Source organism: Herpailurus yagouaroundi, unplaced genomic scaffold, assembly GCF_014898765.1.
Source record: "Herpailurus yagouaroundi ecotype Mexico unplaced genomic scaffold, PumYag 163, whole genome shotgun sequence".
Lineage (NCBI taxonomy): Eukaryota > Metazoa > Chordata > Mammalia > Carnivora > Felidae > Herpailurus > Herpailurus yagouaroundi.
The window spans coordinates 33,639,046-33,658,843 of NW_024412404.1; the positions used below are offsets into that span (position 1 = coordinate 33,639,046).

General features: G+C 34.9%; 1 protein-coding gene across 8 annotated transcripts in view; it reads left to right on the plus strand.

The window, feature by feature from the left end:
- EXOC6 (exocyst complex component 6) overlaps window positions 1-19,798 on the plus strand; it is a 234,955-nt gene that overhangs the window by 86,121 nt on the left and 129,036 nt on the right. For all 8 annotated transcript variants that reach the window (XM_040485870.1, XM_040485871.1, XM_040485876.1 and 5 more), the window contains 3 exons: window positions 976-1,128; window positions 2,481-2,549; window positions 14,892-14,975. In XM_040485870.1, the coding sequence (XP_040341804.1) occupies window positions 976-1,128; window positions 2,481-2,549; window positions 14,892-14,975 (306 nt within the window). The remainder of the gene's footprint in view (window positions 1-975; window positions 1,129-2,480; window positions 2,550-14,891; window positions 14,976-19,798) is intronic.

Sequence of the window (19,798 nt, forward strand, 5' to 3'; positions counted from 1 at the left end):
GTGGAGAAATCAGAGCCTTGCATACTGTTGAGGAAATGCAAAATAGTATAGTTGCTATTTTGAGGAGGTTCCTCAAAAAGTTATTAAATTTTTTTTAATGTTTATTTTTGAGAGAGAGAGAGAGAGACAGAGCATGAGTGAGGGAAGGGCAGAGAGAGGGGGAGTCAAAAAGTTAAAAATAGAACTACAGTATGATCCAGCAATCCTAGATAGATATCAATCCAAACGAATTGAAATCAGAATCTTGAGAGAGATTAGCACTTCCCATGCTTATTGCATCATTGTTCACAATATCCAAGATATGGAAATAATACAGATGTCCATTGACAGATGAGTGGATTAAGAAAATGTGGTATATACGTATAGTGGTATGTGGTATACGGTCTTTAAAAAGGAAATTGTGACGTATCTAAAATAGTCAAATTCATAGTCTCACAGAGTGGAATAGTGGTTGCCAGGAACTGGGGCAAAGAGGAAATGAGTTACTCATCAGCAAACCTAAAGTTTCAGTTAGGCAAGATGAATAAGCTCTAGAGGTCTGCTGCATAACCTTGTACCTATAGTCAGCAATGTATTAATATATTAATATTAGTATGTGTAAATGCATATACACTTAAAAATTTGTTGAGTAAATTTCATGTTAAGTACACTTACCACAGTAAAATAAAATTAAAAAAAAGAAAATGGAAGGAAATAATCAAGAATAGAAATCAACATAAGAGAAAACAAAATACATTAGGGAGGATCAACAAAGCCAAAAATTGGTTCTTAGTCTTTTCAAATAATATTGATAAACCCTGGCACAACTGTCCAGAAAGAAGACTGAGAACATAAATCATGAATAAAAAATGAGACATTACTCTAAATCCTTTACCCAAGCCCATTAAAAAGATGGGAAAATATGAACAAATTCTTGAACTGATTTTGATCATAATAATTGTTGTAATAATCTGAATTTTTCTTTTTCCAATATAGGCACAACAGCAGAAAACCTTCAGTGTTGCTTTGCAGAAGCAAAATCGTGTACAATTTGGGAAGAATATTCACTTCAATGATAGAATTCCAGAAGAAAGGAATGAAGTTGAATTGAAACGTGCACTTGAGGAAGAGGATGAGAATGAAGAAGAGGTGACAGGAGTTCCTTCCTTTTTCCCTCCTTCTCTCCCTCCCTCTTCTTCTTTCCTTTCTTTATTTTTTTTCCATGAATTTCTTCTTTTCAGTTGTGATGTACATCTTTGTGACTGTCAGTCTTCCTATGTGCAAATTGAATTTATGTAGATCAGTTTGTAATGAGCTATTAGAGCAATGTGTCATCTGAAATAATAGACTGCATAATTGACAGAGAAACAGGATATATTCTAGATTACATTTATAAGCCATAGGTAGTTGAACCTGGGTGTTCTGCCATAATTAGCAGTAAAATTGTAAATGTAATGATTTTTTTTGTAGTGATCACTCATTTTAATTATCTGTGGCAAACTTTTAATTTCATGATGGCTTGACCTTGCTGTTTAGACTAATTCTGGAAAGCCCACCTTCCCCCACCCCCCATTAGTGCTGAGATATTACAGAATGGTTCTAATATGATTAAAGTTTTTTAATTCTTAAAAAAGTTTTATGTCTAGAAAACTTGAAATTATTCTTAAATATTCACTTTCTTTCATCCTCTATATCCAAATTTATTCCTGATCTTACTCTGTACACAAAGTCTTCAGTTGAGCCTACTTTCTGTCTTTTCCTTTGAATGTTTTTTTGAGTTTAGTTAATACCATGAGGAGGCTGTTAAGTTTTGCTTTTGTCATTGAGATTTTAAATTCTGTTTCTAAGGTCCTAGTCAGGGCATAGTAGAACTTTTAATTAACTGATAAACCATATGAATGTATGCCCATGGTCTTCTCTGTGCTTTGAAAACAACTGAATGTTCAGTATGTATGTTTCTACTATATGCCTGAAGATGAGTGAGACTATATGCATTTATGTGTGTGTATCTCCATGTATGTGTGTATGTACACACATGTATTTGTATGTATATGCATATGTTGTGGAGTCTGATATTGTACTGAATACAGACAAATAAACTGCCTAAGACAGTTTAATGTCTTCTTAATGTGGAATTAGTGAGTCCTGATTAGTCTCTGGAAATTAAATAAATGGTTTTGAAATTTACTTTTTTGTTCTTTCTTAATCAGTATTCAGAGAATCTCTATATTCTCTCCTCCCAAGCATGTTAGTGATATACAGTCTCTGTCCTTTAATCACCTTATAATCTAAAATACTCAACAATGATGATTAATACATAAAGAATGAACTATTGAATAAAAGCCAAGACAATTAAAAGGCATTGTGTTAATACTATGTGATTTTTATAGTTGATAAATGTTATAACATGAAGTCTATGAGTCTCCTTGTCTATCTTTAACTTAACATTATCCAACAGTAAGCTAGTAGTTTGATATTTAAAATGTGGTTTTATTTCTCAGGTCTTAACTGTTCAGGATCTGGTTGATTTTTCTCCTGTTTACCGATGTTTACACATTTATTCTGTTTTGGTGAGTATCTTTTGTATATGTATAGTGTGTGTGTCTGTGTATATGTGCACATATGTATGTATATACACATAAATATTTGTATAATAAGAAAGACATGTACACATTTTAGGCCTGCTTTTCTGAAGGCTTACCATAAATTCAATGAGTTGTAAATCTTCATGCATAAATATTTGTGAAATATTCCCTGCAAGTAAAGCACTTACTTTTTTCTATAAATTATCATAATCTGCTTTCAAGTGATATACCACTTCATGTAGAAGAACCTTAACAATATACTTTCATTTCACCCTTCTTATATTTGTGCTAGTATTGCATCATAATTATTTTAAAATATATTGCTTTTACATATGTTTACTTCTTCAACATTATATTCATTTTTGATTAAACAATTATTCTTTTGAAAAATAATAGCATTATTGGGGTGCCCGAGTGCCTCAGTCAGTTAAGCATCGACTCTTGGTTTTGGTTCAGGTCACAATATCACAGTTCTTGAATTCAAACCTGTTTGGAATACTCTCTCTCTCTCTCCTGTCCTGCTCATGCTGTCTCTCCCTCTCTAAATAAATAAATAAGCTAATTCCAGAACATTTCATTATCAAAGAAAGAAACCTCTTACCCATTAATAATCACTCCTCATTCTCCCCTCCCTTAGCCCCTGGCAACCACGCATGTACTTTCTATCTCTATAGATTTGCTTCTTCTGGATATTTCATATAAATAGTGTCATAGTAAATGTGGGTTTTTGTGTCTTGGCTTCTTTCACATAGTTGGAAGTTCAGGTTATTGATTGAGATCTTTTTTGTTTTTTAATACAGACATTTACAGCTGTAAATTTCCTTCTAACCACTGCTTTAGCTGCATTCCATGAGTTTTTGTATGTTTTTTTGTTTCCATTCATCTCAAAATATTTTCTAATTTCTTGTTATTTGTTCTTTAACCCAACAGGTAGTTAAGGGTGTGTTGTTTCATTTCCATATGTTTGTGAATTTCCCAAAAGTTCTTCTGTTACCAATTCCAAATTTTATCTCACTGTGGTCAGAGACCATACTTTGTATGACTTCAGGCCTTTTAAATTTATGGAGGCTTGTTTTATGGCCTAACATATGGTTTATCTTGGAGAATGTTCCATGTGCATCTGAGAAGAATGTGTATCTGGCTGTTGTTGTGGTGTGTTGTAGACATCTGTTAGGTCTAGTTGATTTAATACTGTTACTCAAATCTTCTTTCCTTGTTGGTCTTCTGCCTATTTGTTATTGAAAGTGGTAATATTGAAGTCTCCAATCGTAACTGTTGAATTATCTATTTTTCCTTTAGTTTTGCCACTTTTCATTCATGTATTTTTGAGGCTTTGTTTTTAGGTGAATGTATATTTATAATTATTATATCTTCATGGTGGATTAACCTTAGTTCATTATGAAATGTCATTCTTTGTGTATTCTTTTTTTTGGCTTACGGTCTATTTTGGCTGATACTAGTATAGCCACTCTAACTCTTTTGGTTACTATTGGCATGGTATATTTTTCCATCCTTTTATTTTCAATTTCTTTGTGTTTTAGAATCTAAAGTATGTCTCTTATAGATAGCATATAGATGAATTTTTAAAAATCCAGTCTGCCTATTTCTGCCTTTTGATTGGAGTGTTTAATTTAATTCATTTGCTTTTATTTCATTTCATTTCATTTTAATTTAATTTAATTTTTAATTTTATTTTTGTGTTTATTCATTTTTGGAGAGACAGACACAGAGAATAAGTGGAGAAGTGGCAGAGAGAGAGGGAGACACAGAATCTGAAGCGGGCTCCAGGCTCTGGGCTATCAGCACAGAGCCCGACACAGGGCTCGAACTCATGAACTGTGAGATCATGACCTGAGCCAAAGTCGGATGCTTAACCAACTGAGCCACCCAGGAGCCCCATAGTTCATTTGTGTTGAATGTAATCACTGATAAGATGAAATTTGTACCTACCATTTGTTTTAATATATCTTATTTCTTTTTTGTTCTATCCCTCCAATACTTTCTTTTGAATTAAGTAGATGTTTTCTCATGAACCATTTTAATTCTCTTGTCATTTCTTTTAACATGTCTAAACATATATATATTAGTAACATAACTACATATATATGTATGTTAATTATATATAAATATATTTAAATATATAAATAAATGTAATATATGATAATTAACATATATATGTACACACATGTAATATATATAGTATTTCCTTAGTGTTTGCCCTGGAGATTATAATTTACATCCTACCTTAAAACAATCTAGTTAGGGGCTCTTGGGTGGCTCAGTCGGTTAGGCGTCCGACTTTGGCTCAGGTCATGATCTCATGGTTCGTGGTTTCCAGCCCCGCTTCAGGCTCTGTGCTGGCAGCTCAGAGCCTGGAGCCTGTTTCGGATTCTGTGTCTCCCTCTCTCTCTGCCCCTCCTCTGTTCACGCCCTGTCTCTGTCTCAAAAATAAACAAACATTAAAAAAAATTAAAAAACCAGTCTAGTTCATATTAATCTTCCTCTTTTGTGTTATTATTGAGATACTACTTACATTTTTATACATATAAACCATAATATAACTATTTATTTATACAGTTGTTTTCTGAATCAGAAGAATGGAATTACAAAAATAAAAGTATGTTTATACTGTCTTTATATTTACCTCTATATTACCTTTACTGAGACTTTATTTCTTCATGTTAATTGGAGTTACTGTCGTGTTCTTTTATTTTTGCCTCAAGGACTACCTTTTGCATTTCTTTTAGGGAGGTCGACTAGCATCAAATTCTTTCAGTTTTTGTTTATCTGGGAATGTCTTAATTTCTTCTCTGGTTTTTATGAGTAGTTTTTCTAGATATAGAATTTTTGGTCTTTTTCTTTCAGCACTTAGAATATGTCTATGGAAGGCATTTATATTTAACTACATCTACAGAAGGCATTTATAGGTAAGGAGTTTTGAGGTTTGGATTACTCACTGAAATTGGATTAAGTTAAAATTAAAATAATTGAAAAGGAATGGTAATTATGTTAATTAGAGCAAATAGCATTATCTTCATTAGTTAGCTTAATTTTTTCTTTTAGCTCTCTAGTAAAAGCAGGACCAACTCTGTACTTATGAGCCAATATAAAAGTGATAAGCACAATATCAATCTAAATGTATTGTTTTACAAATTAGTGATGTTTCAAGTGTGTTGAGCATTCTTGAATAGACCTATAAAATTTTTTTTCTTGGTAAAGCTGTAATAAATTATAGTATCATATTTATTTTGTTTTTAAAGTTTACTATTTTGAGAGAGAACATGCACGCATGTGCATGATTGGGGGACAAATAAAAGGAGAGGGAGAGAGAGAATCTCAAGCAGGCTCCATGCTTACAGCACAAACTCAGGAGCCATGAGGTCATGACTGGTGCTGAAACCAAGAGTCAGACGCTTAACTGACTGAGCCACCCAGGGACCCCTAAATTATACTATTGTGTAAAAACAATCATACTTTTAGTCTATTCTATGATGAAATAATTTTTCAAGTGTGTGTGTGATTATAAAATACTTTAACTGCTTAGATTCTTTTCAAATTTAGTGTTTTATGTTTTATAATATCAGGTAGTTGTATATACATTTACCCACATTTATAACCTGAGAGAGAGGATAGGTTCCATCAAGATTACATTGATTACATTGATATATATAGTAACACTGAAAAATTGGCTTCCAAGGGTGCCTGGGTGGTTCAGTCGGTTGAGCATCCAACTTCAGCTCAGGTCATGAGCTCATGGTTTATGAGTTTGAGCCCCGCGTTGGACTCTGTGCTGACAGCTTGGAGCCTGGACCCTGTTTCTGATTCTGTGTCTCCCTGTCTCTCTGCTCCTCCCCTGCTCATGCTGTCTCTCTCTCTATATCAAAAATAAATAAACATTAAAAAAAAATTAAAAAAAAAAAAGAAAAATTGGCTTCCAGTTGTCTGATCTCAAGTTTTTCTTTTCTTTTTTTTTCTTTGTTTTGTTTTTAAATTAGATCATATTGGATTCTAATCAAGATGAGGTTCTTAATTATCTCAGTCGTTAAAGTGGCTTGTGTTGTGGTTTGATTCTTTAAAAACTCCTTTCAAATTAGATTTTTTTTCCCTATAGGTTTTTGGTCTTAGTGGAGAAGAATGATTTTTTGCTTTGATAATGCTTAATTTTTCTGTCTTACATGGGCCCAGTAAACTGCAGTGAGTGCCAACAGGCACTTCTGTTACTTTGTGTTATCCTTGTTCTATGTCTGCCTGATCCAGAAGGATAGTGACCATGACAGTGTTGTTTATTGTTCTTTGCCTAGTGCCTTTCATTGCATCTGATACTTCATAAAAATTTGCTGAATTAGTAATTGGCTCTTTAATACCACACTAAATGTTAGTAACATTATTTCATATATCTTTATCCTGGTAGCTTATGTCAACAGGCATTAATCTCTGGGAAAGAATATGTCTTTTATACCTTGTGCAAAAAAATATTGAACCAACAGATATTATATGAGGTTTCAGTGTGGCTTTCCTGAGAATGATATGTTGGGTATTAAATTATGTTTCAGTTTTCATGATTTAAAATGAAAGAAACAAAAGCCTAATTAAATTATCAAAATGATCAAAAGTCAGTGGTAGAGAACCAATAGAATGATAGAAAGTTTTAGACTCCAGTCAGCTTTGTGATTATTCATAAAGAATCTGTGAGTCAAATAGCCAAATACTCAAATTAATGAAAAGTCTCAGAATTTATATGTTATTATAATGAACTATTGATTTATAATTTTTGATAACTTACTTTTAGTTCTCTGTATGTTTTTATATCTTTTATTTCTTTATATAAAGAATTTATAAATTTAAGAAACCTGCATTTTAAAAGATGTCAGTTTTGACTAATTCAGGCAAGACCTTTTCCCTTTTTTACTGTGTGAGCAAGGTTTTACTGTTCTATAAATGTAAATAAACTTTCATTAGCAAGAAAACTTCTAGTTGGTATATATGGCCAAAAATTGGTAAAAGTAAAATTGTGACCAAATTTGGTAAAGCTAATTCCTCTTTATTATTATAATTATTTTCCTTTCATTTGTTATTTCATTCCACTACTTTCTAGTAGTAACTGGGCAAATTACTCCTCTCAGTTGATTTTCTTATTTGCAAAATATGGATAACAATTTATAAAGCTATGTTGGATATTAGAGTAAATAGAAGTAATAAAATGCTTAGCGTAGTGCCCAGTATATAGTAGCACTCAGTAAATGATAAAAGGATTATTGTAGAAGGGTTTCATTAATATATATGATTTCAAGGACTAGGTGTTTTGGTTGTAAGTCCATTTTAGCCAAAGAACTCTATGTCCAAAATCCTTAAGGTAGCATTGTCCAAGCTCTGTTTGAACAAATGTATGCACCATGAAAGGAAAATAGGTATACTGGGGGAAAAAAGGTTCTCTTTGGAAAATGCTGCAAATAATAACCACAATATAGCTTATCATTTTTAAGGCTTTGAGAAATCCTAAGAGCTATGTGAATTTCCTTAGCTGGCCATGTTATAAAGTTTGTGTGTACAGGGACCATTTTTCTTAAAATAAGGAATACTGCAGGTAGTGTGAGAATTGCTGTCCTCAGACTTTACGGGGTTTTATAGACTTTCCAAAGGGTCCTGGCCTAGAATTTTTAAGGAAAGAATTTTTAGATCCTTCGCTTTTTCCTAAAAATGATCTCTCCGGGAACCTCAGCCCACCTTCTTACTTTTGGTGCTCTGCCCAGATCCCCTTGGATCTCTTTTCATAACAGCTAGAAGTTCCTTAGAGTCCTCAGCCCTGGGGGGAGCACAAATCTTTACACAGTATTGTTACAGTGTTTTTGCACTTTTCAGATGTTCTAGATTGTACATACTGTTTTGTTTTTATAGTTGAGATAAATCAGGGCTTAGAACTTGAGAATATATATTTGGAATACAATGTTAGAACATTTTCTGTACATGTGTTAAGGAGCTTTCACATCAGTGTGCGCTAAACTGGGTCATCTGTTCTGTTATCTGCCTGACCGTGTGCCTACATTCTCTCCTTTATTTTCCCAATTTGATGCATACCCTAACTATGATATTTGGTATTTTGAGATGAACTCTGAGTACAAAGCTGTACCGTAATGTAAGATGTCAGTTTTGGTGTGACTGGAGGTACTTGCATCAATAAAAGAACAGGTTACTCCCCTAAAAAAAAAAAAAATCAAAAACCAAAAAAGAAAAAAAATCCCTCTGCAGTATAATTTATTCTTTAGAGTTTTACTGTGGGATCAAGTTGAAGCCTATCCTCTTCAAGACTTTTTTTGCCTGAATCAAGCACTCTTTTTTTTTTTTAAGATTTTGTTATTAATCTTTTTTTTTTTCAACGTTTTATTTTATTTTTGGGACAGAGAGAGACAGAGCATGAACGGGGGAGGGGCAGAGAGAGAGGGAGACACAGAATCGGAAGCAGGCTCCAGGCTCTGAGCCATCAGCCCAGAGCCCGACGCGGGGCTCGAACTCACGGACCGTGAGATCGTGACCTGGCTGAAGTCGGATGCTTAACTGACTGCGCCACCCAGGCGCCCCCCCCTTTTTTTTTTGTTTTTTTTTTGTTTTTAGATTTTGTTATTAATCTTAATGAACCTAGGTGACTCATTTGGTTAAGCGTCTGACTTTGGCTCAGGTCATGATCTTACAGTTTGTGAGTTTGAGCCCCACACCGGGCTCTCCTGTCAGCACAGAGCCCGCTTTGGATCCTCTGTCTCCCTCTCTCTGCGCCTTTCCCCTTCCTCCTCCCCCTACCCTGCTTATGCGCGCGCGCTCTCTCTCTCTCTAAAATAAATAAACATTAAAAAAAAATCTTTAAACATTTTGTTATTTTTAAATAATCTCGGGGCGCCTGGGTGGCGCAGTTGGTTAAGCGTCCGCCTTCAGCCAGGTCACGATCTCGCGGTCCGGGAGTTCGAGCCCCGCGTCGGGCTCTGGGCTGATGGCTCAGAGCCTGGAGCCTGCTTCCGATTCTGTGTCTCCCTCTGTCTCTGCCCCTCCCCCGTTCATGCTCTGTCTCTCTCTGTCCCAAAAATAAATAAACGTTGAAAAATAAATAAATAAATAAATAAATAAATAAATAATCTCTACACCCAGCGTGGGCCTGGAACTCACAACCCTGAGATCAAGAGTCACATGCTCCACTGACTGAGCTGTTCAGGGACTCTGAATCTGGCATTCTTGATTGGCTTCCTCTCATGTTCTTCCTTGCTTTCCTCACTTCTGGAACAGTCTCCCTTTTGAATGCTTCCTTATTATATCATTTGGTGTCTATTTATACAAAAACTACCTAAGATGTTATATTAATTATCTACTGCTGCACTTAACAAACATTTATTATTTTACAGGGTTAGCTATCTGGGAGTGGCTTAGCAGGACCATTCTGGCCCAAAGTCTCTCATGGGGTTCTAGTCAAGACGTCAGTGAGGGCTGTAGTCCTCTGAAGGCTTGACAAGGGTTGGGTGATTTGCCTCTGTTATGACTATTGGCAGAAGGCCTCAGTTCCTTGCCACATAGGCTGTCTACAAGGCTGCCTGACAATCCTCATGACATGGCAGCTGGCTTCCCCAGAGTGAGTGATCTGAGGGAGGCTGAAAGGAAAGACATAATGTCCTTAGTAATCTAATATCATAAATGACATACCTTCTGCTATATCCTACTGGTGACATAGATCAACCCCTGGTTGGACTGTGGGATGGGACTACACAAGAGATCTTTGGGGGCCATCTTGGAGGTTACCACACTAACTTTATAAAAGAAAGACACGTCCATCACTGATACCCATTGTATTGATTCTTCACTGATAACTGCCTTTGTGCATTGTTGTGTAAAAACTTCCAGTGTACCAAATAAAGAAGTCTCCTTTAATGGTTAATTAAGGGAGTGTGTACACATAAGTGTGCCTTTCTTTTCTTGTGCAGAAAAGGATAAACCATGTTAGAAAAAATATATTTTGTCTTGTGGGATATTCTTAGTTCTTTTTATTTTTAATTTTAATGTTTTAATTTTGTTTTTTTATTTTTGGGAGAGAGAGTGCAAGCAGGAGGAGGGACAGACAGGGAGGGAGACACAGAATCCGAAGCAGTCTCCCGGCTCTGAGCTGTCAGCATGGGGGCTCAAACCCATGAGCAGTGAGATCATGACCTGAGCAGAAGTCGGAACCAACCGACTGAGCCACCCAGGCGCCCTGGGATATTCTTAGTTCTGACACATGGTAGGTGGGAATAATGACCAATTTTCATTTAAGGTCCTGATCTCTTTTGTTCTCCAGCTGTTGACAGTGAATATATTGCTTTTTAAGAGGGAGTATTGTGAGAGTACAGAAGCAAGAACATAGGAAAATTTGAATATAAAACTGACGTATGTGTTTAAATATAGACAGTGCTTTTGGCTAATCTTAATACTCATCCCTAGGATGTGTCATTTGCTGTAAAGAAAAACAGCCAAAATAATATGAGTTAGTGAAGTGGAATCTTTTAAATATAACTGGAGTATTTTCTGGGGCTGCTAAAGTTTTGAAGTTACATTGACTAACCCATTCTTTCATATTCATGTAAGTTGTGATTCAGAAAAACTGTTAAAAGCCATTTGCCAAATTGTGATATTTTTGACTTCATATTAAAATAAAATAAAAACTGGCTGCTAGACTGATTAGTTTCTACCATATCTAACAAAATTAATGTGTCATACCTGACTTTTATACTTGTTTTTTTTATTTCCAAAATTGAACATCAAAATTTTATGTATGTCCACATATTTACTGAAGGCATATTGATTTTTTTTAATCATACTCCTCCTTTTGTAAGTAACTTACAATTGTATCTGTATATTAGATTGCATTATTATAAATTTGGTAATGAGAAACAGCATTTAAGTAATGAAAAGTGATTTATTACCTTGCTTTTTAAGGTACATGAATGGATAAAACAATCACCTTGGATTTAAATAATCTTAATCTTGACTAGTTTTATAATTTATTTCTCAGTGGTTTTCATAATATTATATCCCATAGTGCATACTAACATATTTATTTCAGTCAAAACATGAAGCCAGATTTTTTTTTCTGTGATACTAATACACTTGCCTTATTTAACAGTTTGACTGTGAGGACTGCCCTTGCTAATTGGGTCTTAGGGTGGGTATTTTATCAGTAAATTAAATACACTAAATCTGTAGTTCAGAGTTTTTAGCTAAAAAGTATGTTGTTAGGTACAAAAAAAGGAAAGCCCCATTCATCATATTAAGAAACTAATTTCCAGGGGCGCCTGGGTGGCGCAGTCGGTTAAGCGTCCGACTTCAGCCAGGTCACGATCTCGCGGTCCGTGAGTTCGAGCCCCGCGTCGGGCTCTGGGCTGATGGCTCGGAGCCTGGAGCCTGTTTCCGATTCTGTGTCTCCCTCTCTCTCTGCCCCTCCCCCGTTCATGCTCTGTCTCTCTCTGTCCCAAAAATAAATAAACGTTGAAAAAAAATTAAAAAAAAAAAAAAAGAAACTAATTTCCAATAAAAATTTAGGTTTTGTTTTATTAATTATCTAAAATTATAATATACTTAGATTGTATTGATCAGTTCTTTATTAATTGTAATGATAATTCAACCTAGAAGGAAAAAGCTACCTTAACACCTAAATCTTTATGGTCTCAGGAATAAAATAAAAATACAAACATACTACACTAGAAAATATAGTATTAGAGAGGTGCCTGACTCAGTCAGTAGAGCATGTGACTCCTGATCTCAAGGTCATGAGTTCGAGCCCCACATTAGGGGTAGAGTTTACTTAAAAAAAAATACACAGTATTAGAAAAAAAAACACATTAAATTAGAAAATATCTATAAGGGTGGTAGTCTGAAAATATTAATTAAAAAAGAAAAAGGAAAACTAATTTATTTCTAAATATTAAGGAAGCACATGTTCATATATTTTTTAAATGATTATAGATAACCATTGGATATGTTTAAATGAGGATGTAATAGTTTTATTTATAGTATACTTGAAATTGCGTCCTTTATATTTATTTAAACTCATAATGGAGGGGCGCCTGGGTGGCTCAGTTGGTTAAGTGTCCAACTTCGGCTCAGGTCATGATCTCCCGGTCTGTGGGTTCGAGCCCCGCATCGGGCTCTGTGCTGACAGCTCAGAGCCTGGAGCCTGTTTCAGATTCTATGCCTCCCTCTTCCTCTGACCCTCCCCTGTTCATGCTCTCTCTCTCTCTCTGTCTCAAAAATAAATAAATGTTAAAAAAAATAAAAAAAAAACTCATAATGGAAAAAATTTAGTTACTAAAATAAAAACTGTGTGAGGGGGACCATAGTTTTTTTTGAAATTATTTTAATTCTTTGAGTACAAAAATACTGGGAGAGCTGCCCTAGGGGTTACCTAGGTAAACTTATTTTTTGCATTGTGAGTTTAGTTTTTGTAGCATTAAGAAAAGGCATTTTCTGGGGTGCCTGGGTGGCTTAGTTGGTTAAGTGTCTGACCTCAGCTCAGGTCATGATCTCGTGGTTTGTGAGTTCGAGCCCTGCCTCAGGCTCTGTGATGACAGCTCAGAGCCTGGAGCCTGCTTCAGATTCTGTGTCTCCCTCTCTGCCCCTCCTCTGCTCGCGCTCTCTCAAAAATAAACATTAAAAAAAAACCTTTAAAAGTCATTTTTTTTGGATAAGTACTTAAATAGTAAAACTATCAAAAAATTTTTTCAGTGAAAATATGAGTTTTGATTTTTTTTTTCCCTAGTAATTTTTTTTTTTTCTTTTGGATTCTGTTTGGAGTCTTGAGTAGGGGAATGGGTTCCTAATCCTTTTTTCTCACTCTGGATGGATTCTCCTTTTAAGCAGAGAGGAAGACAAAAGAAATGGATATATCATTTCAATCATTCATTCATTCATTCAACAAATAGCAATTGATTGCCTTCCATGCACCAAATGTTGTGCTAAGTAATAAGGATACAACGGCGAACTGGTTGGACAGGACCATATTCTAAAAGACTGGAGTCAGGTAGTAAAGATAGATCTCTGTTATCCAGTATGGTAACTATTAGCTGTATGTGGCTATTTAAATTTAAATTAATTAAAATTAAACGAAGTTAAAATTCAGAGTCTCAGTAATATTAGCCACATTGAAATGCTCAGTGGCCATATCTGTCTCGTGGCTACCACAGAAGACAGTGCAGATATAGAAAATGTTCATTGTCACAGAAAGTGCTATTAGACAATGGACCAATAGACTGCTAATTAAGAAGTTATGGCACAGGGGCACCTGGGTGGCTCAGTCGGTTGAGCATTTGACTCTTGGTTTCAGCTCAGGTCATGATCTCATGGTCATGGGATGGAGCACTGTGTCAGGCTTTGTGCTAGGAGTGGACCATGCTTGAGATTCTCTCTCTCTCTCTCTCTCTCCCTCGGCCCGCCCCCCCCCCTTGCACATGCTCCTCTTTCTCTCACTCTCTCTCTCAAAAAAAAAAAGTTATAACACAGTTGATAAGTGCAGTGATATGGATATACAGATTACTATGGGATAACATGGATAATAGCAAGCCTCAGGAAGTTGAGGAAGGCTTTCTAAAGGAAGTGACATCTATAGTGAGTCCTGAAGGATAAATATAAGTCATATAGGGAAACAACTGGGAAGCACTTTTCAAGAATAGCTTGTACAAAAGTCTGGAAGTGAAAAGAAAATGCTATATTGAATATACTGAGATGAGGCAGGAAATGGAAGAAGGTGCCAGATCATGTAGAGTCTTATACATTATTTTCAGAAGTTGAGACTTTACAGCCAATTTCTTTATTTAGTTCTCCTCACTGACAGCCATATTTTGAGTTAGTCAGAAATCTATAAAACCTTAGTGATAAGTTGGGCAACTGTTAAATTGTTTGAATTTACATTTAGTCTTCCTAAATGTCATGATAACAAACAAGGTTTCTCTTTTTGAACTATAAAGTCAAAAATTTATTCCTGACATCAGTATGAAATACCATTTCAGTTATATTCCATTTGTTAGAAAATTTAAAATGAGGGGCGCCTGGGTGGCTCAGTTGGTTAAGCGTCCGACTTCAGCTCAGGTCATGATCTCGTGGTTTGTGAGTTCAAGCCCCACATCGGGCTCTGTGCTATCAGAGCCTGCTTCAGATTCTGTCTCTCCATCTCTCGGCCCCTCCCCTGCTCATGCTCTGTGTCTGTCTCTCAATAATAAATAAACGTTAAAAAAATTAAAAAAAATTTAAATGATTCTTAGTGGTAAAGAAGTTATCTATTTTGTAGTATGTTTATGTTTCATTACTCTGCTGATTTTATTTTAGGGTGATGAGGAAACATTTGAAAATTATTACCGAAAACAAAGGAAGAAACAAGCAAGACTGGTATTGCAGCCCCAGTCAAATATGGTAAGTTATGTGAACATTTTGAATTGGTTATATTGTCACTTTTTTATCTCTTACCCTGCCTTAATTTCTTCAGAGCATGTATCATTATTCATTCAACAACAAATATTTATTGAATATCTACCATTTCCAATAATTGGTTTAGGTGCTAAAGGTATAGCAGTGAACAAAACAGGTAAGTCCCTTCTCTCATGAGCTTACATTCTATTAGAGATAGATAGTAAACAAATAAAATAGTGAATAAATAAAAAGAGAAATAAGAAGATATATAAAGTATCAGGGAGTGATAATTCGTTTCTGACAATATGGTAGACTATGTACTTGGATTAATTGTTCTACTGACAAAACAACTAAAGATGCTGGATAAAACATTTAAACATTTTAAAAATTATTATTTTTTTTTATTAAAAAATTTTTTTTTCAACGTTTATTTATTTTTGGGACAGAGAGAGACAGAGCATGAACAGGGGAGGAGCAGAGAGAGAGGGAGACACAGAATCGGAAACAGGCTCCAGGCTCTGAGCCATCAGCCCAGAGCCTGATGTGGGGCTCGAACTCACGGACTGCGAGATCGTGACCTGGCTGAAGTTGGACGCTTAACCGACTGCGCCACCCAGGCGCCCCTTTAAAAATTATTTTTAACTGCACTGAGGATTTGGTAGAAAAGTATAGTTAGGAGAAAAACTAAGTGAATATGGAATTGCTCTGTATGGAATTGCACTTGTGATAATTATATGACTAGATGTGTTTGTGAAAACAGTGCATGAAAAAGTGAGTTTTATTGTACATAATTTATACATTGTATTTCACTATAGAACAAATAAAACAGGGAAACCTAAATGAAGGCAGAAATCCAGATAGGTTTAATTAAGCACTAATTGTGGCTTTTATCTTAGAGGCATCTGTTGAATGGGAAAGCATGAATTTTGAGGACATGGGAGTACAGAGAGCCACCCAAAGTAGCTGATAAGAGGTTGTCTCCCTTGTGAAGCTAAGACTCCAAAGAATTAGAGCCTCATTATTAGGATGACCTAGAGATAAAAAACATCTGGGGACACCTGGCTGGCTCACTCAGTAGGGTATGTGACTCTTGATCTTGGGGTCATGGGTTTGAGCCCCACATTGGAAGTAGAGATTACTTAAAAAAAAAACAAATGGACACAATGTTATATATTTTAAAGATCTAGCAAAACCTCTCTGTTGTTTCCTCCACACACTGTAAGGACATTGCTTATCTTAAATGTTGGTGCTGAAGGAACAAGGTGAAAAAAGATCTCTGAGAATACATAACAAGTGGATTCTCACATGTGTTTGCCACACAGATTTATTCTACTTGGATAATTGAAAAAAAATCTCAGGTTGAAAATTTAGTTTGAAGTATTTCTATGCTGATATTGCCAGTAGAAGCAAATGCAGATCTCTGAACTTTCATATCATAATTTCAAGGAAAATTAGCAAATCACAGTCAAAAATAATTATAAAACAACTGAGAATCATTAAAGATATTGGCAACAGAGGGACTCCTGGGTGGCTCAGTTAGTTGTGTCTGACTCTTGATTTCAGCTCAGGTCATGGTACCGTAGTTGTGGGGTCAAGCCCTGCATTGGGCTCTGTGCTGACTGTGGAGCCTGGTTAAGATTCTCTCTCTCCTGCCCTTCTCCCCTGCTTGTGCTCTCTCTGGAAAAAAAATATATGTGTGTGTGTGTGTGTGTGTGTGTGTGTGTGTGTGTGTGTGTATACATAAATATATAATGTAGGCAACAGAAATAAATCCTAATAAGAGACTTTCAGTGTTTGAATTGTTAGCCACTTATTTTTATTTATTTATTTTTATTTATTTTGAGAGAGAGAGGGAGAGAGAGAGAATCCCAAGCGGGCTCCACACTGTCAGTGCAGAGCCTGAGTTCAAACTCATGAACTGTGAGTAACTGTGAATTTAATGCAAATTAAAACTATAGTGAGATACCACTATCTACCTACTAGACTGACTAAGATTAAAAAGATTTATGATAGATGCCCCAAATTATTAGCCATTTAATATAGTAATTATTGAATATATTTAAATAAAAAGCAAGCTTGCTGATATAAATAGGGAACAATAAACTGTAAATACTTACCAAAATGAAGAAAAATCAAGTGGAATACCTAGAAATTGAAGATCTACTAATCAAAATTAAAAATTTTATGAATAGGTTTAGCAGTTGATGAATTCTTAGTTGATTTGAAGAGATTACTTTGAAAGCCTCACAGAGAGATGAGAGGATAAAAATACAGAAGAGAGACAGAGGGGATACAGAGAGCAAGTCTAACATATCTAGTTAGAATTTCAGAAAGAGAAGCTAGAACAAGTGAGACAGAAGAGTATTTGAGGGCATAATGGCTGAGAAGTTTCCAGTATGGACAAGAACTATAAACTTTTACAGAGTCATATCCAAGGAATCCCAAGTAAGTTAAGTAAAAAGAAATACATTCTGAGAGATCTTATAGTGAAATCGCAGACCATAAAGAGAAAATAGAAGACCTGAAAAATAGTATCAGCTAACTTTAGTTAATTGACATTTATTGAATACTCCTCCCCAAATAGCAGAATGTGCATGCTTTTCAAATGCACATAGAAGGTTTACCAAGGTAAATCAAATGCTGGGCTATAAAATAAATCTCAGAAAATATAAAAGACTTGAAATCTTTTGACTACAAGATAATTAAATTATCCTTATGCAAAAAAATACTTTTACCTCAATCAGCAATTCAAGAAATGGACCCAAATGCAAGAGATGAAACTTTAAAACTTTTAGAAAAAAAATAAAGGGTAAAGTCTTTGTGACCATGGGTTAGGCAGTATTTTCTTAAGTGAGATACCTAAAGCATAAACCATAAGGTAAAGAAATTGTTAAATTGAACATTAAAATGAAGAACTACTCTTCAAAAGGCATTGCCAAGAAAGTGAAAAGACAAGACACAGATGGAGAGAAAATATTTGTAAAACTCATGTCTAACAAAGGGCTTATATTCAGAATATAAAAGAATTTGTATAACTATAAGTAATTAAAGCCAAACTAATGGATAAAAGATCCAAGTAGACATTTGTCTAGATATACAAATGAGAAATAAGCACATGAAAAGATGTTCAATATCAATGTTTCATCAGGGAAATGCAAATTAAAACCACAGTGAGATACCACTACATACTTACTAGACTAGCTAAAATTAAAAAGATTGATCATAGCAAGTGCTGGTGAGATGTGGAGCATCTGGAACCCTCATGCACTTCGGGTGGGTGTAAAAACTATGGTGCCGCTTTGGAAAATAGTCTGGCAATTTGTTACAATGTTAAGCATGCACTTATGCTACAACCCAGCCATCTTACTCCTAGGTTTTTACCCATGAGAAATAAAAACAGTGGCATATTTTAAATGCTAAAGGAAAATAACTGTCAACCTAGGATTCTATATCCAGTGAAACAAAGGCAAAGATAGACATTTTCAGACAAAGAGGAGAGTTTGTTACTAAGACACCCTTACTAAGGAAATTGTAAAGAATCTACTTCAGGCAAAAGGAAAGTGGTGCCAAATGGAAGATATGAGATGCTGGAAGGGATGAATAGCAAAGAAAGTATAAATATGTGAGTGAATCTATGTCAACCATAGAAAATAATGTTAATAAAATATTATGGACTTTAAAACAAGATAAAATACACAACAAAAGCATAAATGTGAGGTAGGAGTTAATGAAATGAAACTATACTACAGTTTTCTGAATTGTCCAGAAGAGTAAAAATATTGATTGATTTTAGGGTTTGATTATTTAAGTATGCATAATGCAATTTCTGGGGTAACCAGTAAAAGAGTGGAAACAAAATATATACTTTCATATAATATTAAAAAATCTAGAATGATAAAAAATAAAATATTCATGTCTTAGTGTTGATAAAAAATAATTGAAACCTATAAGCACTTGATAACATCGACTCAAAATATTTAATACAAGATTGCCAAAACTAAAAGGATAAATGGGAAATCTGTAGTGGATTTTTAAGCATGTCTCAGTATCTTATACACCAAATAGATAAAATATCAATAAGAATATACAACATGCTTAACAGGCCTGTTCTAATAAACCATATAGAAGCCTGTTTCAACAACTGTAGAAACCTCTTCTTTTCAAGCACACATGGCGTATTATAAAATGTGACTAATACACTATCTAATAAAGCAAGTATCCAGAAATATCAAACATCTGGTCTCATGTAGATTCCATTCTCTCTGATCATATTTTATTTTATGTATTTATTTAAAAAAATTTTTTTAACGTGTATTTATTATTGAGAGACAGAGAGACAAGGAGCATGAGCAGGGGAGGGATAGAGAGAGGGGGAGACACAGAATCCAAAGCAGGCCCCAGGCTCTGAGCTGTCAGCACAGAGCCTGACGCGGGGCTTGAACTCATACACTGCGAGATCATGACCTGGGCTGAAGTTGTTTGTTCAACTGACTGAGCCACCCAGGCGCCCCATCTCTGATCATAGTATTTTAAAGCTGAAAGGTAAAACTACTTCTTTCCCCACAACCTGAAAAAAAACCCAGATGTTTGAAAAATTTTTTTAGATGTTTGAAAATTTTGATCACATTTATGAAATATGCAAAATACAGCATTTGAATGTAATTAAAATAATGAAATATTTCATGTAATTAACTTCTAAGAATGAAGTTCAAATGGTCAAATATTTTCCTGTATACCTTTTGTTAAAATTATTAACACGCAATTGTAGATCATTTTTAAGGAGTTTGACTTTTATTGTGAATCAGATATAAAGTCATTGGAAGGTT